Below are 27479 nucleotides of genomic sequence, written 5' to 3'. Positions count from 1 at the left end.
TAACCTTTCCTTTAGTTCATCAAATGCTTCTTGTTGCCTTGTTTTCCATAATGAATGACACGTGTTCCTTTTAATAACTCCGTCAGCGGAGCGGATATTGTTGCAAAATTCTTGTTTTATGTACTTGCGGTAAAACCTGCTAATCCCAAAAATGACTTCACATCCTTCTTACATTGAGGTGTAGGATACTCTTTGATTGACTTAACCTTTTGTCGTTTACTTCCACACACTTTTCACTTAGTGTGTCCCAGGTAGTCTATTTTCCTTCTGAGGAAATTGCATTTCTTTAACTTCAATTTAAGATTCGCCTTCCTTAGTCTCTTTAGTACTTCTCTTTACCAGTTTTATGTGTTCTTCAATTGTATCTGTTGCTGTTATCAAATCGTCTATATAGCAATGTACCTCCTTGCCTAATAAATCACCTAAAATCTTATCCATTAATCTCACAAAGGTTACTGGAAGCTTGATTTCAGACCAAAAGGCATTCTCACATATTGATATCTACCGTTGCTTGTACTAAAGGCAGTTAATGGTTTACTTTCCTCGTCCAAAGGAATTTGTAAAAATCCTTGCAACAAATCTATTGTGGTAAAGTATTTCTTGGATCCGATCGTTGTGATAAGATCTCTCATAGACGGCATTGGATAAGGATCATTTTCGGTTATCTTGTTTAACCTTCTAAAATCTACCACTACTCTGTAGGTTTTATCCTTTTTGGAACTAGCAAAAGTGGGAAAGACCATGGAGATTTTGATGGTTCTATTATTCCTTGCCTATCCATTTTTGTACTTCTCTTTCAATGATCTCCTTCTGGGAATGGGCTACTCTATAGGCTGGTATGTAGATTGGCTTTGTGTTTTGTGGAATGTCTATTCTATGCGTTATTTCACCTGTGTTACCTAGTGTATTTTTCCATAGCGACTATGTCTTGGTATTCACTTATCAAATCTATGAGTTTCTCTCTAGCACAATCTTCTTTAATATCTTTCAGTGAGACCCTATCTTAGCTCTTCTCAGTTTTATGTCCTGGGCTAAATTTTCACCTTCTTTTATTGATTGGTGCTACCGTTTCCTTCTCTACAACTTGAATGGGAATGGTGTATACCTCTGCAAACCTAATTCTGTTCCCTGTGTTAGCCTAACCTTTCCTCCTCTGTTATTCATAACCTGCAAAGCTATTTTACCCTGCCTGACTTCATGTAGACTAGAAGAGTAATGTACCCCCTTTACTTGCGCTTCTTCAGTAAGCGTGAGAATTTCCTTCCTTCAAAAATTGGATTTACTGTACATTCTATCCATGTGCTCTCTCAGGTTTAAGTCTTAACTCCTGTCTAATTTCAAGTAAGTTTCTTGGTTGATTCTAAGTGAGTATTTATCTGTTGAGAGCTTGTGCTGTATACTGAATATCTTCCCTCTGTCGTGTCTTTCTTTAGAATACTCAATGAAGAGTGCTCTTGAGTCAGGATTCTTCCTGTTAATTTACATAGAGGTATTCTAGAAATTTCATGACCCCCTTCTAACCACTAATTGCTCTCTAGGTGCATTAATGCTGATACCTTTCTCTAGCCATAGTTGGATAACCAATAAGCAAATGCAAACCCTAACTGTATATCTCTTACTACTAGAACCTTCTCCTTAGTGAAATTCTTCCTAGCTTAAAAAGGAAAATCTATTTGTCCTACTATTCTGATATTATTACCCTGAACGTCTGTGATTCTGCAGTCTACTGCTGGGTTCAAACTTAAGTGAGAAAAATACATCTGATACACCTTTTCTGACATTATATTCTTAGGACTCCCTGTATCAAAGAATGTGGCAATAGGGTTTCTCTAAACCAACATGTGCGGGAAATACTGGTCTATAATTATATTCATTCCCTATATCAACTTTGCTAACCTGTCTAGTTTGGCTTAGGTTTTGCAATCCGGTCCTTCCCTCTATTATGAAGGAAGACCCATTATACCACTGGAGTGAAAAATTTACCATTGCGTCATCCGATATACTCGCAGTTTGTTAGTATCTTGATACCTATTTGGGTTTGAACTCCTATTCCTTCTAGCTTGTGGAGACTGACTACGGTCTCTACCTCTGCCTCTTTGTCTGAGATCTATATCTAGGTGTTGAAGCAGGTCTATTTCTGCAATCTCGAGCGCTATGCCCCGGCTCTCTTATGGAAAGGGCAGTAAGATCCTCGACAGTCACCGGCATAATGTCCCTTCTTCTGACAGTTATAACACGTGACTGTTGAAAGCCCCCTGAGATGCATTACCTAACGTCCTAATTCTGATTCTATCTGATTCCTAGAACTATTTTGTCCTCTTTCTTCTTGTCCTATGGTGACTAAAGGTCTGTATACGGGGTTCCTCTTCGTGATTTCTACCTAAGATTCTTGCTACTTCCTCTTCGATCTCAGCTATGTCATCTGAAGCTCCCACTTTCGGTCATCCTTCCAATAGCTTCGGCTGGCAAACTTCCAATCATGAATGCTAACCTAATAATGGTTTTGACATCAGCTACTGACATTTTATCTGTCTCTGCCCATTTAGTGGATGTGACTAAGTGACCCCATTCATTCATATTGTTGTATAGCTGGGAACTCATCCCTTGGTAGCTTCTTTTGTCTGCCTTATAACAGTGTGCTATCCTCTTGCAAGGCTGATAACGGGATCTGTCTCGCCTACTGTGGAATATACCTTCCTAAAGAACTGTTTCATTTCTTCCCAATTCTTAATCTCTGATATGTCTCAGAATGGACATATCGTTCTAAGTCTCCCTGCTTCCAGATCCAGATAACTCTTCCCTTCACTGAGTTTTTCGCTATCTGTGCCTATTATGTTATTAAGATGTATGCCTACCTGCTCTATCCAGTTTTCTAAGTTACAGGCACCCTGGACCTTCTTTTCCTTCCGCAAAAATTTGGCTATATGGTTAATTGCATGTCTTTATGTGTACCTACAGCGGCAGAGACTGGGCTAGTTGAGTGTGTTCCCTATCCATAGTTAAATTATTGGTTTGACTTCTTGTGTAAACAGGAGTTCTTACACTATTAGTTTGTGCTGATCTCCTCCTGGGCATTTATTCACTAATGACCAACACCTTCTTAACCAATGAGTATAATGGCAGTAATAAAAAGCCAATAAAGTCAACCAGTTCTTAAAATAAAAAAATCACAAAAGGTGATAAACACTTCTATCTTACTTAAAGTAAATCAATCACTAAAATTTCCTCGAAATTCTAAATTACCGATTGGCGGTGTTAAACAAAAAAAATCCTTTAACTTCCAATTATCCTTGACAGTGCTGGTAAAACAAATAAAGAAATTATCACTCGCTTCAAAAAAAAATTAAAGAAAAATAATCTTCGAAAAACTTATGATTCTGAACACCTTTAAGCGAACAAAAACAAGTTGAGATTTCTCGATCGAAAAAAAATATAAAATTCAGCTAATGAATGTTACATAAGAAATTAAATGCTTAAAATAACCGTAGAATGACACAAATAAAATACCGAAATTATGGGTTAGTCATGCCAAACGTTAAATAAAGTTTAGTAATACCAAATGTTGTATAAAACTTAGTAAAAAGATCGATAGGTGCTTAGTTTAAAGAAAGAGAAAAAAAACTCTTGTTGCCAAGTCTATTTAATTTACGTATGAGTTTTGTGTTTTCAAATGAATATCAATACAAGTGTTCTTAGTCGACTTAATTTTGTGTGTTTCTAACTCAAAGAAAAAAATTTTACGTGTGTGTGTGACCGTAAGACATTCTTACTGTGAGTCGTTTTTCTCGTCTTTCTGCGCGTATTCTCTCGGCAGCTTGATTTCGTTATTCGTAGGCTTTCATCCAAGGGTTGTTGTTCGTTCGCCTTCTTCTTCGCCTTCTTCTTCAGCGTCCTTCCGTCACTGCGCCTTGGCTGGGGATCTGGCTCTCACTCGGTCACGGGAATCATCTCTCTCTCTGGGGCGTAGTCTTCTGCTTGGTCGTAGCGTTGTGTGTGTTTGCGTGGGGCGTATTTTATTTCTTCTTTGGTAGAGTGGCGTATGTTATGTTTTGTCTTTGGTGTTTTTCTTTGATCACTTGTTTATTCTATTTTCAATTGTTTATCTCATTCACTGTTTCGCCAACTGTTCGTGATCACTACATGTACACCCGCGGGTATCTCACTTAGCTGTTGTAATCTCACCGATCGCCATCGGCTGCAGCTTTTTTTTTTTTTTTTTCTCACTTAGCTCTTGTTATCCCACTGTTCTCGTTATCCCACCGCTGCCACCAGCTGTTGTCGGACCCCGTTTCTTTCCTTCAAAGGGCCCAACACTAAGGTAAGCGCGTCCGGCGTAGGGCGTGTGGTAATTATTGTAAGTAGGAACAAGTGGCTCTTTAAAACAGTTATTAAATTGTAAATTACCGAGTTTAAGGGGAAAATGATTAATTGTTCCCGTTTCTTCTTTATTTGTGATTTTTGTCTTACAGTTCCACCTATATAGTTCTTAACTGTTTCTTAATGGTTCGAGACTTTAAAATAATGGTTTCGAGACTTTGAAATAATGGTTTCGAGAGACTTAACGAATTAGATTACGATGACTATTGTTTGAGAGAGTCTTTCTTCACTAGAACACTTTCTTTCTGTCTTTTCTGCTTGCCACACTTCGGAATAGTTCTCTCTCTCTATCTTCCCACTCTGCGGCTTTTCTCTCTGTCTCTCTCCTTTCTCTCCGCGACTTTTCTCTGTCTCTCTTTTTTCTCTCCCACCTTTTTTTCTGTCTCCTTTCCTGTATGCCTGTCCTTATATCTCCCATTTTCCCTTGTGTCAACCATGACGTCATATTCTGGGCAGGTACTGCTTTTCTGGAGGCACCTCCCTCCACTTGCTTCATTCCAACTTTTGGAGGTGTGTTTTAAGGAATTCCTGTTGATTATTGGGTATTTGGTCCTTGTAGGATTTCCTAGGTCTCTGGCACTGATGGCATTTGATTGGCCAAAACATCTAGGCTTGACCTGTGGGCGTGGCTTATTTCCTTGGCTATCCTCGAAGTCAAGGGGGTTGAGGTTTTTCCCACACTTTTACTAACCATAAGGTTCCTTCGTAGGACCCTCGTGGATTCTGAAGGCACGGCCAGATGCAATTTCTCTTAGCGCCTCGTTAGTGCCGGTGTGTTCTTGACGATATGGTTGGAGACTTGTTTTGACAGACTGAAATTTATTGCGTTACAGTCCTCCGTACTGACCCAAATGGAAATAGGATATTTCTACTGAAAAATACATTTTCTCTATTCACTCGATACATATATATATATATATATATATATATATATATATATATATATATATATATATATATATATATATATATATGTGTGTGCCACAAATATGTATAAATAGTATAGAGAGACAAAAGAGAGACAAAGGAAAAGTGAAACAGCGGAGTGGTTGCTAGCCCTTTCAACACAGTCCTGTACTAGCAGACTAGTGAAGAATAAAAGTAAGGTATAAGAGAGCTCTTATAATTGACAGAAGACATACAGATATCCTGTCAGTTATACGAGTTCTCTTGTCACCTTACTTTTATATTTTTCATCAGTCTGCTAGTAAAGGACCGTGTGTCGAAAGGCCTAGCAACCACTCCATTGTTTCATTTTTCCTATGTGGCATTTGCCTTATTTATACATTCATCACGTTCCATATCTTCGTGAATCAGTTACACACGCACAATTATATATATATATATATATATATATATATATATATATATATATATATATATATATATATATATATATATATATATATATACATATACATATACACGCAAAACTTTTTTAAGGTCATCATGGTACGACATTAAACTTCGTCTGTACCAAACGTTTTGAATAGTTTAGGATATATCTCGCATGATAATGCTAATAATGAACGATTTTATAAAAGGAGCCGACTACAGTATAATTCTTGATGAGATACTTTTTGTATGCATGCTTTTTCAATTCTCTGTATATTTTCAGCAATTTTTATAAGACAATTTTTATGCTTTAAATAAAGAAAAACGTCCTCAGAGGTTTGTGTCAGTTAGATTAATCACGTCTTAATTGTGTTGGAATGGAAGAATAAGATCTTTATTCTTTTCAGTCGATGCCTCGACGTGGTGACCGCAGCCTTCATGGCGAAGTATCGTCAATGGATCTGACTTCATTCCGCTCCGTCCTCCATTCCAGACAGTCCCTCCATTCCTACCCTTCCACATTACCCACTGCGATGGAGGCTACAGAAGAGATATGTCCAAGTCCCAGTGAAACACAAAAGCACACTCAAAATCCCCTAAGGGGACCCAGCCTTTTGGCTAGAATCAATGGATGCTCAGAGCTAGATGCCAGATCATCACAGAGTTTGCCCGGATCACCCAGAAAGATCCGAGTTACTGCAACTCTTCCAGATGTTGGGAGTAATTCTCCTGACCTAAGGTATAAGGTTCTCACAGGGAGGAAGCCCCGCCCTCCTGCCTCCACCCATTCATCCCCTCGAAGGTTACCTGGAGGGAGAAATGGTCTTTCAAGGAACCACGATTCAGTTAATAACGGGGTTGTCAGCTCATCTTCTAAACGAAGTTCGAATTTCGGGGTGCCAGATATTTCTCGTTTAACTAATGACAAGAAAAACCAACCAAATAATAAACTGATGACTAATGCCGGGGACACATCCACCAAGTTAGGCTATGAGTCTGAAAAAAGTGAAAGCGGATTTGAGGATGGCGTACAGTCTGACAGTGAGCTCAACATTAAGAATACGAAAAATAAGTTGAACTTGCAGTTTGCTCCTGATAAAATAAACAGACCCAGTCCGGAGATAGAAATTGACGGGTTAAGTAATGATGAGCCAAAGATCATGAGGGAGATAAATGGGAACCTTTCTAAGGACAGTGATTCCAATAACAAAGAAAGTCCCAATGATAATATGTCCAACTTAAAGTCTCAAGCATTGGACTACAAAGATGAGTCAGACACTTCAAGGAGTGAGGAGTCTGAAATCAGTGTTTTAGATTTAAGCACATACCTGGAAACCAAAGAAAATGGAGACCGCCAGTTAGCTGAAGCTGTACGAGGTCTCATGGAACTGACGACGAGGGCAGATGAGGAAGAGAATTTCAGGCAGGAAACCTTCTCCGCTGACAGTCATCTGACAGAATCTGGTGAGTATTGTAAGAAATATAGTTTTTGGAGTTCTTATATGATCTGAAAATATTCATCTAGCCTTTCATTCTTGGATCATTTCTGATATATAAATTGGTTCAGTTCACGTCTTATAAAAAGCAAAATTCTCATAGCAGATTCAGACGTCATTGCACATATAAGGTTGCATAAACTGTAAAATCTTAATCAGTACATTAGTACTGTTATAATACATAATAAGCAGTGGATAACTTGGATCTGTATGATTCATTCTTAGAATTGCAGGAAGAAAAAACTTGTTAAACAGTCTGTAGAAACATTTATAATATTTATTTATGAAACTTCGAGAGCATTCTAGCTTCTTGCATTTTGCATATTTACCAATAATGAAAGTGTAATTTCTTGTGAGATTCAAAACAGTAATTTTGCATTTTTTAACTGTAAATTAAGGATTATATCATGAACTAAAATTGTATTCTTAAAGGCAGTTATTTTTAGATTCTTTTGATTGTGAGAATTATTATTATTATTATTATTATTATTATTATTATTATTATTATTATTATTATTATTATTATTATTATTATTATTATTTTTTCAGTGAAATTGTTCAAAATGGGCTCAAATTCCATATGGAACAGGTCAAAAAGACCATTACCATATTCACCAAACTTCCCTATATTGAGAGAAAAATACAGAGTGAGAGGAAGTGTTGGAAGTACACAAGAGAATGATAAATAAATAGAGATAGATAAATCGGCATATAAAAAAAAAAAACTGAGGCTTAGTGCATGGCGCTCCAGAATAGCAGCGAAAGTCTCATAAACTTTAGAGTACCTACACCAGCAACTCTGACAGAAGTACAATTGCTTTGTTTTACAGAATGTAGATACTGGTGGAGTGCAAAATGAGTACCACTCACTAATTCAAGAGTTACCTAAGGGTAAAAGCAGAGAGCGAATTGCCATTTTTATTTAAAACATTGCCTAACGGGATTATGTGATTATGTTCTGTCAATTATCTAAATCCTAATTTTTGGGGAAAACGAAAGAGACTCTCAGGACTGTTTTATCTAGAAGATGAAGACTCTAGGATCCAGCAAAAAAAAAATACGGTGCTGGAGATAATGTTAAAGGTACCTTTAGGTTTTGTTAGATACTTTGGCCACTTTAATACTTTATTACTGTTGTGGCACGAATGTCTTGGGAGCATAGAAAGAAATTGGTCAATTAATAGTTTTATAGAACCCTTTCAAAGAATACCCAGCTTAGGTATGGTATCATGGTACTCAATGATCAATCAGTAAAGTCTGGATTATAAGAAAACTGCAAAATATTAGTTTAGAAGTCAATTAATACCACGTATAGTGAAATATCCTGAAGTATTCAATCATGTCGCAGTACAAGAATGGTTAGTCAATAGTTTTAGCATTGGTTGAGTTAAGTTTTATACACAACCGATTAAGCTACTCAACTGATTTGCTTCAGATCTCAGCAAGCACCTCGTTATTCCATAAAAGAAGCGGAAATAACTATAGCGAGTGTAACTGCATCTGTAAGCATATATCTTCTTGTCAAGGTTATTGGAGCTCAGTACCACAAAGGTCCAAGAAATTATAAAACTGAGCTTAATGAAACCAATTTACAATAGAAACAGGATTAAAATGGTTCGTCTGGAGACACAAATACAAGCAGTAATATAAAAAATATTAGGAAGCGCCCGTGTAGGTGTTTTCCAAGTAACTGTCATCTTTTCAATGTCTTTTAAGCAGGAAGTAAATCTGGATGAAAATGATTCAGACTGCCGGATATCAGGAAGAAGAATGTATAATAACAGTCGAATAATGAAGGGATAGTAGATGTGCTAGGGCCAAGGACAAGAAAATTTAAATGCGATTCACCAAAGATGAGAATTACTTATTTCTTGTAGTATAAGCTTTAGATCATATATAATAGTTTTTAAAACATTTGAAACTTGTTTCACAGACTTTCAGTAAAGCTCTAGTAATTCAGCTAGAGGCGGTAACATACATTGCAACCTGTTCCCAAATTGCAATACTCCCTGTAGGACAGGATAAGATAAAATTTGTATGGATATTTAAATTTCAAGATATTTCTTGATAGGAGGGAATTTAGTGTTTGATTTAGACATGTTATATCTATGCAAACACTTTCTAGTTTTCCATTAAGGCCCTGACTTTAGCTATTCAGTGATTTCATTAGGGGTACTTGGAATAAGCTGAATAACAAAGATGTCCATCGTTGTGGTATGCTGGCCAGAGATGTGAATGAAATCAGATACTGATATAAAATGTGGCAAGGAAATCTTTTAGAACTAAATCCTCATTGGAAAGAGGCAACTAGAAAGTTGACAAAATCCTTAGTACTCCTGCCATGGTCAACTGAGCTACAGCAGTACCTCTGTTTAGCACTGAAGTCATTGAGAGGTAATAATATACTTGAAGTCATAGTGTTGTGTCAAGAAAATTTTCTCTAAAAACCACTTTTCGAAACACTTTACTAAGGCGAAAAAATATTTTAAATGCGGGAAAAAGGTAATAAAAAATTAAATAAGTAAGCATATAATTTGTTAAAATTGACCCATTACCTCTTTCTCAACTATATATCCTTGTCTTATGTATTATCAACTAATATAGATACAGAGTTATTAGGTTACAAAACTGAAATAATTTCATAGAGAAAAGGAGTCCAGCTGTAAGATGGAAGTTTGGATGCTAGACCACAGAAGTGTGTGAAAAAATGTCAGTTATCTCAGTATTCCTGAGAAAGAATGATCCGATGTGTGAAGCAATTTTACCTCACTAAGTATGCACAACCATGTAGTATATTATCACAGAATAGAAAATTAAAAAGATATATTAATGAACAATGGATACATTTAAAAGATTTAAGTGTAAAATCTACAGGTTGCCGAGTAATGCAAGATATAAAGTGAAGGTAAGGTGCCATCACTTACATAAATTTTGCCCGTTTCTGAAAACTTTGGCATTTTTTTTAAGAACAGAGTAGCTAGAGAAGACGAAATAGTGAGTGAGTGATAGGGCTGTTTGCAAAGCAGCAATAAATGACTTAAATAGGTGAGAAATAAGTTACAGAAAGGATGAGAGCCAAATATGCCTGAGTTCTGAAGATGTTTGAGGCACATGAAGCCAAATTTGATTCGCCTCTACGAAATATATAATTCATAGAGTGGCATTTAATTTATTCCGTACAACACTGAAGGTAGTGGAGTGAGAATTAGGGTAAATTTGTTATTACCAAACTGTAATCTGGATGAAGTGTTTTCAGAATAGATAATGTACAGCTACACCCTCTTTCCAGTCAATTGGTAGTGTTTTATCACATCTAAGAACAGAAACAGGACAAATGATTCCTGATTAGAATGAGAGAGCAAAGTTTAGAGGAGTCCTTTAAATTTTGAGGTTCAAGTGTCTTTGAAAAGATGTGCTAATTAATGTTAATGCAAACCTCACCTTTCGAAAAAAAAAATCAGTAAGGTAGTTTTGGGATGAGATACAAATGTACAACTATGTGGTTGGTGGCTGAAAAATGAGAAAAGCTTGAACATTTCTAACTGGAATGATGAAAAACACAAGTCAGTCAGCAAATGTTATTTCATGAGCGTTATGAAACTGGAGATATGTTGCTACCTCAAAACAATACCTAGGAAAAAATAGATAACTTCGCTTCTCGAAAATACTGAGTAAAATGAATTGAGGTTTAGGATAATTTTTCTTTTATTTTCCACTTATTGCAGGTCAACATGAGGCCATAGCATCCGCAGAAGGCTGGGAAGTGTTAACGCTGTATACTCAGAAGCATTCAGATTGCATTCTTCACCTTCTTATTACATGCAGGACTGCTGCTGATCCTAAGCTTATCTATGCCTTGGTAAGATACATATTCTTGAATGTATTAACAGCAAAAGATTTGATGCTACTTAATGATGGAACATACTACCTTCTTTTACAGTAGATAGTTTTCTCGTTCTCATTGGTACCTGGGTTTCTGTATATTAACAAGGGTAATGTAATATGTAGCAAAACTAATGTATTTGGCATTTATCAGTTATTGTAGTGGAAATAAAGGTCTTACCAACTGGTATTTTTAAATTAGCTTGTGTTCATTAATGGAGTGGAATGTTCAAAAGTTGGTACCCGGAAATGCTGTAGAATAGCACAACAGAAAAAGAAGGGAGAGTTAAAAAAAAAATATGGCAGTTGATTTGAGCATACCACACCTTTTTTATTGTGCCCTGGAGGATGGCTTTTCCAGATATTTTATTCAGCATTAAGACGAAAGCTGTGGGAAATGGTTTGGGAAGTACTATAGATTGTGTGATGATTATGTTTGGCCTTTTGTATATACATGCAACATCTAGATATTCTCTTATAGAGGTCTTTTAAGAGTATTTGTCTTTAGTTCTCAGAAACTGTCTTAACTTGTATTTCCAGTAATAAGATTTCTAGGTCAAATGAGCTAATAATTCATTCGTATTATCTGGATATTCTTTGGACAGAGCCTGCTATTTTTTTTTTTTTTTAATATTGTTCAAAGTCTTGTAAGAACATCCTGACTCCATAAGGGGGTTTTGTAAGAATTCTGTTTGTGAAAACCTAGGTAACTAATCACGATAATAAAGTCCCTTTGATTAATGTCTAAAAAATTTTGCATAGGGAGTATTACTCCTAGATAATTACGAGCAATATTTTACATAAATCTTCATTTGACTTTTCAGCACACTTAGAGGACTGACCATCAGTTCCCCTATGTACCGAAACCAACGAAAGAGATTTTACTACTGCTCTTTTTACTTAAAATATTACCATAATATTGAAATCAACAATTCGTGTAATATTTTGTCCGATGTGATTGCAAAAACTGTAGGGTACGTTTTTATAAACTCAAAACTCAAAAGTCACTAACTATTTATTTATACTAAACAACTCGAGATAGATAGCTGGTTAAACCCATAATAATAGGCAACTAGAAAAGTTAACTTTACCTTAAATATTAATGATTTATGGGATTTCAGTATGACCCACTCTACTCACACAAGACACGTCAATAAGTATGAGAGAGGTACAGGTTCCAAAGACTCTGCCATACTGTGATGAAGAGAGGTTTCTTGAAACTCACTAATAGTGACATGATTACAGTTTTCTAACACTCGTATCTCGCTGTGACAGTGACATGGGTTCTTTAGAAATGGAGTTCCCATGCAGTTCACAGTGGCATATCCATGACAGGGACAGGCACACAGTGACATGCTATGACAGACAGATCTCAAAAATATGATAGACCATATTAGAGGACGAATTCCAGAGACACAAAGATTCGTTAAGCACATCTGGTATGTCAGAATAGGAACTAATGGAATGGGCAAGTCTTGTTACACAACAAATGTTTCACTACTTACAAAGTGTAACATGCCGAGTTCTCCAGTTATAGGATGAAAAATATTATTTAGGCTCCGATGAAAGACGTTAGACACCAACAAATGGCTCACTTTATGAAATGACACAAATTGATTTAGGTTAGGAAACCTGTTTTATTAGTGTTTGCAACTAATTAGTAAATGAGGGGAGAGTTCAACATACCCATTTCCAATCAGTGGAAGAATTCCAGTTGGTGTATTTTCAAAACATTTCACATCATATTATATAGCATACCAAGTAATGTTAACAGCAATCTGTACATTCTTAGCAATACTGTGTAAAATAGTGTGTTGAGTACTGGCTTGCAGATGCTCAAAACCCTCTCTCATTTGAGATAGTTACACAGTGCAACAGAAAAAATTCACCATTAGATAGAATCCAGAATAACTACCAGTTGTTGTTGCTTAATGATTCATGTGGCAAGGTCTGGCGAGCAAGCTGATTGCATATGCCGATGAAGATACTCTTCTAGCTGCTGTTCCTGGAATAGAGGTCTGGCAGTTATTCAGGAGTGAAGTAGACTTTGGGACATGAAGCCTAACCGTTCGAAAACTCAAAGTTGGTAGTTAGTCCAACCAGAACACTTTTGTCTTTGCATCCTGATTTATATTTAAATAGTACAATTTTAATGTCAGTGATTTTTAAAGATTTTAGGCACTTTCGATAAAGTGACTTTTGAGAAACACACATGTATGTAATAATGCTTCTGTTTCTCAAAAAGTTGGCATCATGCAGAAATGTTTTCGAGTGTTTCATGAAGAAGCTACTATGAATATCTAAGAATTTTAACTCTTTTCTTCTTCCTTGTTTGGAGTACTGCTTTCCGGTGTAGTTTTCAGTTGCTGACTCTCATCTCAAACTCTCTGATAGAGTTCTATCAGCATTATTTATTTTGCCAACTCTTAAATGTTGATTTGTAGCATAGATGCAAAGTGAGTTCATTATGTTTGTTACATAAAATGTACAATGACAAACATCCCCATCACTATTCTTTACCTGACCCAGCTGTCTTTGCTCGCAACACTAGGCAGGCCGGTTTTGCAAACAGTGAGTAGTTTTCTAGTATCAGATTTTAATACTGCCCATTGTGCAAGTTTTATCTTGGCTACAACTAAAATGTGGAATAGTTTGCCATATGCGTAAGCGAGAAGCAAAGTCACTGCTCTCTACTGGCATCTTAATTTCAGGTGTATCAGGTTTATTTTCTATTCCCTCATAGTTATTTATTTACCACCCCCCTCCACCCTTCTCCTACAACTCCTCTGTCTGCAGGCTGATTTCTCTTTGGAGCCTTCGTGGGTTTATAAACTAATGATTCTGTCAATAAGGTTTTAAGCTGAAGATTTAAAGGAAGAGAGAAAGCAATCAAAGACCTTCAAAACTCGGCAGATGTTCTGAAAGGACTTTTTATCTCAAACTAGTAAGAGATCCCATATGCAGGGTCAAGACCTCTTATCTCAACTGCCAAACTGAGCTCAAAACTTGATTTGATTTTTTATAAATACTTCTTCACGATCCTTGTTTTCCATGGAGAATAGATTAGCTAATTAGTACGAAAAAACAATTTGAATTGTTTTTCAATATAAGTGAGTTGGTGTCACAAGAATTTTATACCTCAAATAGTTTATCAAAAAAAATTATCAGAAAAGAACGTAATTTTGAAAACAGGGCTTAGATATGTTGCCTTTAGTATACATAAAAATATTAGCATGGAAAGGTTGTCATTATTTATTCCAGCCCCAATCATATTCTTATTCTTTTCTGAGCTTTGACCATCTCAGTTCATTGTCAGTTTTGAAATTGGCAATTTAAAATGGAACTCATTAAAACCTTAAAAGGGAATGGATTTTCTGAAGCCCTACTGCAGCCCACTTCACAAGAAAACTATCTTTTTTTATCTGTGGTTTTAGAAATGAATTGTGTACCATTCCTTTGGCTACTCTCATCTATTTTGCAGTGAGAACTAAAAGACTATTAGGATTAACTTCACTGACACTATCACTGTATGCAAAAATTAATCGTTTGCTTTTATTAACACACAACTTACCGATTATTATAGTATGGTGTGTGCTAAACAACTCATAGAAAATAGAACGTAATTATACTAAAATTTATATCCACTTACTCTCACAGTGTAAAGACAGGTTCTTTGAAATTCACTAACATGATGTGACAAAAGCATTGTTTTTAAGACTCATATCATGCTGTAATAATGTTACAGGAGATGCCACGTAGATGATAATGACTTCTCTATGATGGGAAGACACATGACATCCCGTGACAGAGGTAGATCCCAAATGTCTGACAGAACACAAAAAAGACACTAGTTCCAAAGACACAAAGATTTCTTCAGTACATATGGTGCATTGAAATAGGCACTAATGAAATGGGCATGTCTTGTCAAACAAAAGAATGTTTCGCTAGCACCAACTGTAGCCTCAACAAGTTGAGTTATTCAGCTAAGGAAGACAGATATTATTTAGGCTCAGATGAAACAACAGGCTAGCTTTGTACAATGAAATGGTTCAACTCCATGAGAACTTGCTGAAGCAGAAGCAGTTTAAATTTGCTTTGTGCAAATCTTGATAATAGAGAAGAAAACATGGAGGCCTGGATGTTTGCAAGCCTACTAGGAATCAGGAAGACAGATCAGCATGCCCAGTTCTAATCCTCAGAAGGATTCCAAAACATTTACATTGCATGACACCCCAAGTACTACTAAACAGCTTGGCAATTTGGAATCCTGACACCATGTAACCTTGAGTGTTGAAAGCTGGCTTGCAGATACTCGGACTCCCTTTGGCTTGAAATGATTAATCATTTAACCCAATAGACCAAATAACTGCTAACCCTGTTAAGTCCATATTCAGTCAGTGTTAAGTACACTGCATCCATTGCAAGCTCGATGAATACAATTACGTCCAGCTGGGAAGGATATTGTACGATGACAGTTTTAGATGAGTGATGATGCATTCAGAAGAGTGATGATGGTTTAATCAGTGCATGTCCAAATCAGGAGTTCTTGGAGGCAAGGCTGTATATCACATAGATGAGAGTTAATGAGGTTAAGATAAGATCTGAATAAGGAAGACAGAAGATCTAAACAGTTTAGTCCTTACATCTTTTAATATGTATATTTAGATTTATTACAAAGACCAGGGATCTGTCATTAGAACAGCCTTCATCACCAGACTAAAGATAACCGAGATCTTGAGCAAAAAGCAGTCTCCAGAGAAGACGGAACATGGCCTTGTTGCCTTTCTTTTTCTTCTTTTTTTGCCCAAAAGGCAAATCATGAAAATTAAGCAGCTTCAATATGACAAGGTTCTTGCCTATGAATTATTTTCCATGTCTAGGTATGCTATTTCACAACCTAATCTAAAAGTACGTTAAAATTCATAAAAAAAATAAATTTATTTTAATACTGTAGTTCCAGAGGATTTGGCAGTAGAATGTATTCTACATTAAAATGAAGTGCAATAACTTTTATAAAAAGAATGTCACAAAACTTTACAGATGGCAGCTCCCATTCTTTTACCTTCCTTTCTTTCTTTAAAACTTCAGCTGAAAACCCTATGGACAGAGTTACAAACTATAAATCCAGTAGGGCTCCAAAAGGAAATCAACCTGCAAAGAGAGACACGTTAAAGAAAAACTTGTTTATTAAATATGAGGGAATAGAAAATAAAACTGGTACACTTGAATTCACGAGACACGACAAAGTGTCCAAAACATCTGAACACGCTAAGAAAATCTAGTAAAGTAAATTAATGATTCAAAATGACAATCCCCAAATTATTATGACCATCCTCAGGGGAGCAACATTCAGTGTATAATTATTGAAGTATATATTCAGAATTCAAGACTATCAAGAACAGCAAAACAAACAGTAAAAGATCCCATGACAAAATTTACTAGTCAGCATATTTTTCATTATAACCATTTACATTAAAGGCAAACTCTTGTGTTATTTATCTAAAGATAAGTTTGTGTCACTGAATTATAGGTGCTTTCTTGGTCAAGGTACAAAACCTCAGGGAAGAGAAGTATATCATGTAAATTGTTAATACGTTAAAAACATTTTCTTATACAGTGGCGTGTTGGTTTGTCTGGGTTGCAAGATGTGCAGACAGCAGTCGAAAGGGCTATGGAAGTGTCTGAAGTAGGAGACTCTGGTGACGCTTTCTTGCAGTGGTCTTACAACATCCTCTCCGCAGTTATGCCTTCTTCCGTAGACCGAGCTTTAGTTTCAATGGCCCATCAAGACTTCAAGTTGCATCAGGGTCTTATGGAAGTTACTTTACGGTAAGAGAGATTTTCAAAATTATTTTCTTTCTTTAGGTTAAGATTTCACACCAAAGTTACATACACGGTTCTGATATAGACATTATTAAATTTGATATAGTTATTTGCAAAGTAACAGAATTTGGAAGTTATTTTATTGCGCAGATTTTAAGTTCACTGCAGAGTTTGTATTCTAATACTACTTTCTTTTTCTTTTCACTAACTTTCTCAGTAGAATAATAAAACTGTTTTATTGCAATAAGAGACTACATTGTATTTTCAGGGATTTTGCCACAATGAGTGAGATTTTCAAGGACTAATTGCTGTTTCTAGAGTAATAAAAAGATGTGTCCTCCATTCGTGCCAATCAAAAATTACATAAGGCTCTAGTATCGGCCTTGAAATAAATGTCTTCCCATACAAACAACTGACTGTCAGATTCTTAGTTTACGGTGCTGTTTGCAGCATTTATTGGTTCTTCCTTAATGGATTCCTTCATACGTTGCCATTTTTATGTTTATAGCACGCTATCTATATAATTTTTTCTTTAAATGCACGTGACATCCTTAAATCTGCAGTTTATATAGTAGCACAATTATTTTAGTTATAACACTTCCAGGTTTTTTCTTAAATTTCCCTCGCTGAGTGGGATGTTTTTCTATTGCTACGTGGTCCAGTTTTCATTTTCATATGAATGCTTATCATTATGAGTTACACGTTAGGAGTCACAACTGTGAGTACAGTGTCTACTTTGTATTTAGCGTCTCCTGAGCCATCTGTTAGATGGATGGGTGTATGATATTTAGGGCAAAAGCTCAGGCACTGGGGCCAAAAGGCCATTCAGCGCCGTAATGAAGAGAAAATAAATTATGTTGAGGTAATTGAATTTATGTAGTGAATGAAATTATTAATAAATATAAAATGAAGTGATGTGACCAATAAATAGATATGAAGTTTAATGAATGATGTCGTATATACATAGTAAAAAATTTAATGTCATTAAAATTGTGTATGATGTAATATGAGCCTTTAAGTCAAGAAACATGCCAAGTGCCATTTTTATAATATAAATTAAATTAAAAATACTTTGGCCCAGGATGGCGCTTGGCATGTTTCTCGACTGAAAGGCTCACATATATGTTGGGAAAAAATTAATCATCGTTAAAAATTTTTATACACTTTTTTAAAAAAGAGATGATAGCAGAAATATCTGCTTCATCTGTCAAAATATCAGAGAGGGATTTACCCTGGAAATATCTTTCTCTTTGGTTAAAATTTCTGGGGCAGACCACCAGAATGTGCTCCACTGTTGGTGTCTCGTCACAGTAAGCACACTCCGGAGGGCTGCTTCCTTCTAAAATAAACTGATGGGTTAAACGAGTGTGCCCAATCCTTAATCTGGTTAAAATAACCTCTGTTCGTCTGTCAAGCTGGAATGACGAAGACCACGGCATTATCTCTAATATTTCTATATTTTTTATTATTGGCAAGAGGAGGAGAAGTCCACCTTTCTTGCCATTGACTTATGTTCATAAGATCTAATATGACCTTTTAGGTCAGTATGAGGCACTTTTCTGAGAGAGGTTTCTGATAAAATACTAGCAGCTTTCGCTTCCCTATCTGCCATTTCGTTTCCGCGAATCCCCACGTGAGAAGGAACCCAACAGAAAGAGACTGATTTACGGCGACAATAGATACGAAAAAGCCACTCTTAAACTTTTTGAATTAGTGGATGAAAGCTGTTAAATTTTTTAATAGCTTCTAAAGTGCTTTTAGAAAGTGAGTATATGACAAAATTAGTGTCACTAATTTGAAAAACTAAATCTAGAGCAGAGACTACGGCTGTCAATTCGGCAGTAAATATTGATGCAGAGTCAGGTAATTTAGCTGTGTATGCTGTATCACCAAGGATGGGTGGATGTATGATATTTTTTCAGCGCCGTAATGGAAAGAAAATAAATTATGTTAAAGCTGAATTCATGAAGGAAATGATTAATAAATAAAATGAAGTGATGTGACCAATAAATAAGGGTATGAAGTTTAATGAATGATGTGCTATATGAAAAAAAAAAAAAATTGTCATTAAAATTCTCGTGATGTAATAAATTAAATAAAATTAAATATCGTTAAAAATTTTAATACACTTTAAAATAGAGATGATAGCAGAAATATCTGCTTCATCTCCCAAAATATCAGACAGGGATTTACCTGAAAATATCTGGTTAAAATATCTGGGGCAGACCAGAATGTCAGGTAATTTCAACACACTCTGGAGGGCTGCTAAAATAAACTGATGGGTTAGATGAGTGTGCCCAATAATCTCGTTAAAATAACCTCTGTTCGTCTGTCAAGCTGGAATGACTACCACGGTAGTACATTATCCCTAATATTTCTATATTTCTTATTATTGGCAAGAAGGGGAGAAGTCCATCTTGCCATTTATAAAACATAAGATCTAATGGGACCTTTTAGATCTGTATGAGGCACTTTTCTGAGAGAGGTTTCTGATAAAATACTGGCTTTTCCCTGTCTGCCATCTCGTTCCACTCTAAGAGAAGGACCCAACAGAAAGAGACTGATTTACGTCGACAATATATACGAAAAAGCCACTCCTGAACTTTTTCAATTAATGGATGAAAGCCTGTTAAATTTTTTTGTTAAAAAGTGCAGAAAGTGAGTATATGACAAAATTAGTGTCACTACTTTGAAAAACTAAATCTAGAGCAGAGACTACGGCTGTCAATTCGGCAGTAAATATTGATGCAGAGTCAGGTAATTTAGCTGTGTATGCTGTATCACCAAGGATAACAGTAACCAACACCACTATCTGACTTTGATCCATCTGTATAGATCTTTGTATAACTTAGCATGGGTAACGTCGACTGAATATTTTCCAATCTCTTCTTCAATGCAGTCCTTTTTGTTAAACAATTTCTTACATACTAATGCTTCTGGATTGAAGGTTGTGGGCATTAAAGTCACCTAGAGAAGTTGGAAGTTATCCTCTTTCTCCAAAAAGCAAGGTCTGGTGGAAGGTATAACGAGCAGATTGTTATCCTCTTTTCCAAAATGGCTGAAATAACGACAGCTTGTAGAGTTGTATTTAATTGTATTGTGGAGTGCTGTGGAGATTTATTAGTAATAATTGCAGCACCTCCATGGCCACGATCACCAATTGGGGGATATGATTTAAATATTGAATAATTTAGTCCAGGAGTTGCCTAACATTGTTTCCTGCAGGCATGTAATCCCTGGATTGAATTCATGCATTAAAACTTTGTCTTCTTTACGAGCTCTGAGACCTTTACAGTTCCACTGAAGGATATCGAGCATGAATGCTAAGGTGGTAAAATGTGCTACTTCCCACTCCTTAGAGGGGAAGTACTATTCCTAGGGTAGAGTGGGAAATTCTCCTTTATAAGAGATTGTTTTCTTAATCCCTTTTCATCTGAATTGGAGTTCAGGGTCTTTGGTTGGTCTTCATATTTTTTTTATGATCCTGATGTTCAGAATTTCTACTGTGATTCTGTGCACCACTAATCCTATTTGTGTTAGGGCGGCAAGACTGAACTGAACTCAGATGTTTTTGTTCTGAATCTACTTTTGGAACCACCTTTCTAGGAGGAGAGATATCTTCCAAAACACTGAACCCATTCGAAGTTTTTATTGTAAAGCTATCACTATTTGGGGAAGTATTTCTTGTGCGCTTCTTGGTAGTTGTATAAGAGGTGCAAAAAAAAGAGCAGGAGGACATGTACTGCTGGTTTATTAAGAAAGCAGGCTGCTTATAAAGCGGCGTGCGGACGTCATACAAAGGCATACAATAGGATACAGGTGACCCGAGGTCAATTGTTCTCAATGTGAAACAGGACAGATAAATACAGATAACATGTAAAGATAAAAGTACAAGAATTGACACAATAATGTTCTGACACATGTACAACATAAACAGGCACAAATGAATCAATAACAGACACGTATTTACATAGATAAAAATGTGGCTATTTACGTGACCTAAGCTTGTGGGAAAGGCACTGTAGAAAACGGGAGGTTCACTATAGAAAACCTGTTGAGCGGGGACTTTACAATACTCACCCCCCAAGACGTAAGTAACATCTGATCAAATTAGGTATCTGCTGGGCCGCTGGAGAGTCCAGCGGCTCAGCAAAGTCAGCTGGGGGTGCAGTGTGAGCGGGAGTGGCTGGCTGTGGCGCTGTCTGGATCCGGTTCCTTCCGGGGGCGGCCACGTGACTTTCTTTTGGGTTGGGCTGGCTGCGGGGGCAACAGTTCCCGCGGAGGGCGCTGCGTGGTATCGTCGACGTCTTCCTCCAAGAGGGCGGGCTTGAGGTGGTCTACAGACACCCAGTTCTCCTTCCCGTGGATGGCCAGCCAGAATGCTTTGTCGTTCCTCTCCAGCATGTGGAAGGGTCCCTTGTAAGGCCTGTGGTTAAGGGCGGGCGGACGGCGTCATTCCTGACGAAGACGTGGGTGATGGAGGACAGGCCAGGAGGCATGAAAGGCGACGTCCTATTGGTATTCGTCCGCTGGCAGGGGGCGAACTTTCCAACCGTGTCACGGAGCCTCTGGACTGTCAGGTTGTGGCGATCTTCCGTGATGAGTTCGCCCGGGACTACGAGGGGCTCCCCGTAGGCTTTCTCTGCTGTGGACGGGTTGCCATTGGCTCTGGGGTGGTCCTCAGCCCGAGGAGGACCCAAGGCAGCTGGTACTTCCAATCTTTGGCGGTGCAGCGGGCCATGAGGTGCGCCTTCAGGGACCTATGGAATCTTTCTACCAATCCGTTGGCCGTGGGGTTGTAGGCGGTGGTGCTGTGGTGAGAGGTCCCCAGTAGGTGTGCCAGGGCAGTCCACAGCTCGGACAGGAAAGCAGGACCCCTGTCGGTGGTTATGTGGTCCGAGACACCGAACCAGCTGATCCAGCTGGCGAGGAGGGCCTCGGCGCACGCACTGGCTGTGGCTACTTGCATGGGCATCACCTCGGGCAACCTGGTGGAGCGGTCGACGATTGTCAGGAGATACCTGGCCCCACCTGATGGGGAAGGGGCTTACCACGTCGACATGGATGTGTCCGAACCGTCTCCCCGACTGGGGAAACTCGCCCACCCCTGACTCGGTGTGGCACCCTACTTTGCAGGCCTGGCACTGGATGCACTGCCTCGCCCAGGCCGTCGCGTCCTTCTGCATACCATGCCAGACGAACTTCTCTGCTAACAGCTTGGCCATCATCCTGCCGGAGGTGTGGGACAGCCCGTGGATGACATCGAACACCAGACAGCAGCGGGAGGCGGGTACTAGCAGGTGGGGGTGGCCGGTGCTTATGTCGCTCAGCAGTTATGGCCCCCCAGGGGCGATGGGAACATCCTTCCACTTAAGTGACATGATGGCGGTGCAGTAGGCTGGAATCTCTGAGTAGGCGGTCTGCTCCCAGGCGAGGTCCTCATAGTTGATCCTGAACTGCACCGCTTGAGCCCGATCCTCGAGAGGGCGTCTGCTACAGGGTTCTTCCTGCCAGGGAGGTACTTGATTGTGCAGGTGAACTCCGTGATGGCGGCGAGATGTCGCTGCTGCCTGGAAGACCATGTGTCCCCCTGCTTTGTGAAGGCGTGGACCAGTGGCTGGTGGTCCGTCCAGATTGTGAAGGGCGTACCCTCCAGGAGGAACTTGAAGTGACGTACCGCCTGATACACTGCACAAAGTTCTCTGTCGAAGGTGCTGTAGCGGGACTCTGCGGGGCTTAACTTCCTACTGAAGAAGGTGATAGGCAGGGGGCTCCGGTGACGACCTGCTCCAGGACAGCCCCACAGGTGACGTTGCTGGCATCCGTCGTCAGCTGGAGGGGGGCGTTGGGGTCGTGGTGGGCCAGGGCGGCCTTCATCAGGGAGAAGGCCCCCTGCAGGATCTCCATCAGGGGGGCCATGGTGTGTGCAACCTTGGGGATGAACCTCCTGTAGTAGTTGACCATCCCGAGGAATTCTTGTACAGCCTTGACAGAGGTAGGGCTGGGAACCTGGTAACGGCTGCAACCTTCAATGCGAGTGGACGGGCGCCCCCCGGGGATATCTCGTGGCCCAGGAAGTCAAATCTTTCAACGCTGAAGGTGCATTTATCGAACCTGACGACGAGGCCGTTCTCCTGCAGGCTCTGCAGGACCTTCCGAATGTGTTGCAGGTGTTCTTTGTGGGATCTGGAAAAGATCAGAATGTCCTCTACATAACAGATGCAGAAGTGTAGGTCCCCCAGGATGGTGTCCATCAGTCTCTGGAAGGTTGACCCCGCATTCCTCAGTCCGAAGGTGAAGAAGGTGTAGACGTAGGACCCGAAGGGCGTGGTGATGGCGGTTTTGGGGATGTCCTCTGGAGCTACTGATACCTGAAAGTAGGACTTCAACAGATCTAGTTTAGAAAATATTTTGGCCCCGTGAAAAGAGGCCGTGAGATCTTGCATGTTTGGAAGGGGGTAATGATCTGGTTCCATTGCGAGGTTGAGCCACCTGTAGTCGCCACAGGGTCGCCAGGAGCCATCCGGTTTCTGCACCATGTGGAGGGAGGAGGCCCACTGGCTGGAAGCCTTCCTGCATATGCCCATACTCTCCATCTCGGCGAAAGCGTCCTTGGTCTCCTGAAGGCGCCAAGGGGGGAGCCTCCAGAACTTTGAGTGTGTTGGGGGGCCCTTTGTTTTAATGTGGTGGTAGATTCTGTGCTTAGCAGGGGCCCCGGGCACCTGACGCAGTTCAGGCTTGAAGACGTCGGGGAACTCCTTCAGCAGCTGTGCGTACTGGTGCGGGCGACGGAGCAGATGGCGGGCACGGTGGGGCCCGTCACCAGAGGGAGGGACTGGCAGGAGTTGGTGTACAACAGGCTCTTGCAACCGACATCGACTGCCAGGCCGAAGTGGGCAAGGAAGTCCGCGCCCAGGAGTGGGGCCTCACGTCTGCAACTATGAAGTTCCAACTGTACCTCTGGCCAAGGATGGAGACCAGACAGGAGCTTGGTGCCGTAGGAGAGGATGTGGGACCCACTGGCGGCCATCAGGGAGGCAGCCGGGTCCGGCGGGCATTTGCGGTTCTCTCTGGATGGCAGGAACACTGATCGTATGGCCCCTGTGTTGATCAGCATCATCCTGCCGGAGATGGTGTCGCGGACGTAAAAACCTACTTGTTTTGGGCTCCTGGGTTCCTCTGCTGCCACGGCGGCCTGTGCTGTTGGCCGCCGCCGCCTCCGTTTTTTGGATGGGCAAAGGAGCAGGGGGGTTGATAGTTCTGGGCGTCCTTGCCGTACCGCTGGTGGTAGTAGCAAGGTCCTGGTGGTTGCTTCTTTTGGTGGTATGTTGGCCGCCTCCTGGTGACGGCGCATATCTCCTCTTCCACGGCCTCCTCCGGCTGGAGGGAGTTGATGGGGTGTGCGGCATGGATTCCCACTTGGCTGCCCTCGCGGAGTCTGTTATCTGCTGCACCGTCCTGATCAGATCATCGATCGGCACTGTATAAGGTTCAAGGATCTGGGTTCGAACCTCCGGGAGAAGCTGGCGGAGGCAGATTGCCCTCAACAGGCTCATCTCCGACTGCCTGCCACTGCCGTCCGTCCCGGGCAGGATGAGGAGGTCCTGGATCACACTCCAAGTCTCCCGGAGTTCTGGTCATGTCAAGGGTTGTTCACGAGGTCAAGGGCACGGGCAGCCTTCTCGGAGACCGGCAGGGAGCAGGTCTCGATGAGCGAGGCTTTCAGCTTTTGGTAGGTGACAGGACCTACGGCAGACACCCACGGGGCGATCTCCCTGTAGACATCTTCCGGGAGGGCGTTTATTATGGTGTCTGCCTGCAGGATCTTGTCGGCAAGTCCTGCCAGCCTGAACTGCCCCTCGACCCTGTAGAGCCATGATGACGGGTTGCTGTGCGTGAAGGGCGGCAGCTATATGGCTGGGGCAGGCCTTGTTTGGTCTGTCAGGATGGGCAGCCCGTGAGGAGCGGGTACTGGTGTGGAGGAGTGCTCGAGCCTTGGCGTGGGGGAGGGCACAAGCGGGTTTTGCGCGAGGGAGCTATCAGAGTGTGAAGTTCGCGGTTGTTTGTATGTGGGAGGGAATGTCCACATCCATACTCACTTCTGCACTCTTGGAGGGTTACACTCGTGTCAATACGTGCTTGGGGCGTGCCATTTGGGTCCGCTAATGATGCTGGTGATCTGCCGACGAGAGTCAGTACACCCGAACGCTTTGTTAAAGTGCCTTGTTTAGGCCGTTAGGGGCATGGGGTAGTTCATGGAGCCAAGACTTTGTCGCCGTATGATTCCACTAATGGCTCCGGGAACCACTCCGGGCGTCACCACTGTAAGAGGTGCAAAAAAAGAGAGCAGGAGGACATGTACTGCTGGTTTGTTAAGAAAGCAGACCACTTATAAAGCAGCGTGCAGATGTCATACAAAGGCATACAATAGGATACAGGTGACCCGAGGTCAATTGTTCTCAATATGAAACAGGACAGTTAAATACAAATAAGTAAAGATAAAAGTATAAGAATTGACATAAAAATGTTCTGACACATGTACAATGTAAACAGGCACAAATGAATCAATAACAGATACGTATTTACAGATAAAAATGTGGCTAATTACGTGACCTAAGCTTGTGGGAAAGGCACTGTAGAAAACGGGAGGCTCACTATAGAAAACCCGTTGAGCGGGGACTTTACAGTTGTAATTATAGCTTCATTATTATTTTTGTTTGTGGCTGTGATGACTGATTGCTCTGAACTAGCTCTATCTAATTGGGATTGCTCCTTTAACTTATTTTTGTTTGAAGTATTTTTAGAGTATCTTACTGAATTATTAGTTGATTTTGTCACACATTTTTGGAGATGAATCAGCATCTATCATAGAGGTGGCATTTATATCAACTTTGGAAGATAAATTTTGTGTGCTTTTGAAAGTACAATTTTTTATATTGGATTCCAAAGCACTTGCTGACGAAAGTTTCTGACCAGTTTGGAGATATTCATTATTATTTACAGTCAGAGGAATAGCAGGTTTGTAATATCTACTATCAGATGCAGTTATTGGTGGCCTTACATTGCTAGAATTTTTCATAAGTTTTATTACAGAAGCATAGGTAGAGTTGGCACTTTTGATTGCCCCCATTACTGTGCGCTTTGCTTCGCTAATGCTGACATGTTCGTTATCAGCCACTGCCAATACTTGTTCAAATCTATATCTGGGGCAAGCCCTAGAGTGATCACCCTTACATAGGAAACAGTATCGGGCGGCTTCGCACTCATCAAAATTATTGTGCTCTGCAGAGCACACAGGACATCTTTTATTGTTATCACAATATTCAAAGCATTTGCGACACTGTTTGGGATTTCTTTTATATTTTTTAACCTGCATCCTCTCATGACCAACAATGATGGTATCAGGTAGGTAATTAGAGGCGAAGGTTAAAAGGACAGCTGCATCCCCTCCCAGTTTTTTTACATGCAATTCACAAGGAGGACATTGATGGAGAATCTCCTCCTCTTTAAAAACATGCAAGTCTTTTGAGTAAACTACCCCTTTCAGTGTACTAAAGAATCTGAGATGAAATACATTCAATATTTCCACTTTAAGGTTTAAAATTAGATAGCAGAATTGCTTGAGTCTCATTATCATCTTTTATTAGAAGGGTCTTTCCACTGTGTTTTAAATTTCCAATGGGAATGGAACCAACCTTGCTCTCAGTACATTCAGCAACTTTTATTGAAATTTTCCCTCCCTCCTTGTAGATAGCAACATGCCATAAAGGGGGAGGATCACTGAAAACACTTTCATGCTGAGAACTGAGTCATTTAGAATGTGGCCATGGAGTGCTTGTTGCGCCTCACTAGCTTCCAAGGGAGAGGAAAATTTAACAAAAGCAGAAAATTACTGCTTATCTTTTTCTAGAATTAATTTAATGCCTACATTTGCAATAAAGGACCCTATTATTTGAATCAAATCCACCAGATTTACTAATGCCCTGGTGTCTCAGTGTTTGGTTCTGTCCAACGGCCAAGCTCGTATCCATGTTCATGTCAGAAGTCGTTGCCAGTGCCGTTAAGTCGTTGGATCCAGGGGAGGGAGAACTAATTGCCAAATCCATAAATTTAAACCAGTCCGCATGCAGAAGTCCAAAAAGTGCACACCTGACAAGAGCCCCCACATACCCTGACAGCACATCAGAAAGGGAAAACCAGGCAGCTTCTACTGCCCAGCTTCCCCACCCCAACACACTGCCAAAGCCCGCAAAGAGACCCCAAGATGCCAAGTATGCACACATCCAACCACCACACACAAACTGGCTTATCCACCCACAAAAAACTACTTGGTTATATCAAGAAAGTATCATGGATCTCTCAAGTATTCGCATTCTCCACCAGTGGCACAAGTGAGAGTTGACTCCCAACAGTCCACCCCATACCCTACCCTTTCAGGATAGCACCAGTACGTTTGCAGTGGCCCAGGTAGAAGCCTGTCCGCCTGCTGGGAGTTCTGCCCCACTAATGGGGACTGACTCCCCACTCCAAACGTACTGGTGGGCTTCCGGACAAAAGCCAGGAGTC

At 40.1% G+C, this 27479-nt stretch overlaps 1 protein-coding gene and 1 long non-coding RNA gene across 5 annotated transcripts in view; one reads left to right on the top strand and one right to left on the bottom strand.

Annotated features, from left to right (window-relative positions):
- HPS4 (Hermansky-Pudlak syndrome 4 protein) overlaps positions 1 to 27479 on the top strand; it is a 363238-nt gene that overhangs the window by 332326 nt on the left and 3433 nt on the right. For all 4 annotated transcript variants that reach the window (XM_067120928.1, XM_067120938.1, XM_067120917.1 and 1 more), the window contains 3 exons: positions 6120 to 7176; positions 10934 to 11067; positions 16708 to 16919. In XM_067120928.1, coding sequence (XP_066977029.1) covers positions 6120 to 7176; positions 10934 to 11067; positions 16708 to 16919 — 1403 coding nt within the window. The remainder of the gene's footprint in view (positions 1 to 6119; positions 7177 to 10933; positions 11068 to 16707; positions 16920 to 27479) is intronic.
- Positions 16014 to 27479, bottom strand: part of LOC136848593 (uncharacterized) — a 60795-nt gene continuing 49329 nt past the window's right edge. Inside the window, exon 3 of the long non-coding RNA XR_010856056.1 lies at positions 16014 to 16241. This is a non-coding gene — a long non-coding RNA (uncharacterized lncRNA). The remainder of the gene's footprint in view (positions 16242 to 27479) is intronic.

The sequence above is a fragment of the Macrobrachium rosenbergii genome, chromosome 2 (assembly GCF_040412425.1).
Source record: "Macrobrachium rosenbergii isolate ZJJX-2024 chromosome 2, ASM4041242v1, whole genome shotgun sequence".
NCBI lineage: Eukaryota > Metazoa > Arthropoda > Malacostraca > Decapoda > Palaemonidae > Macrobrachium > Macrobrachium rosenbergii.
This window is presented reverse-complemented; position numbering and strand designations above follow the sequence as displayed.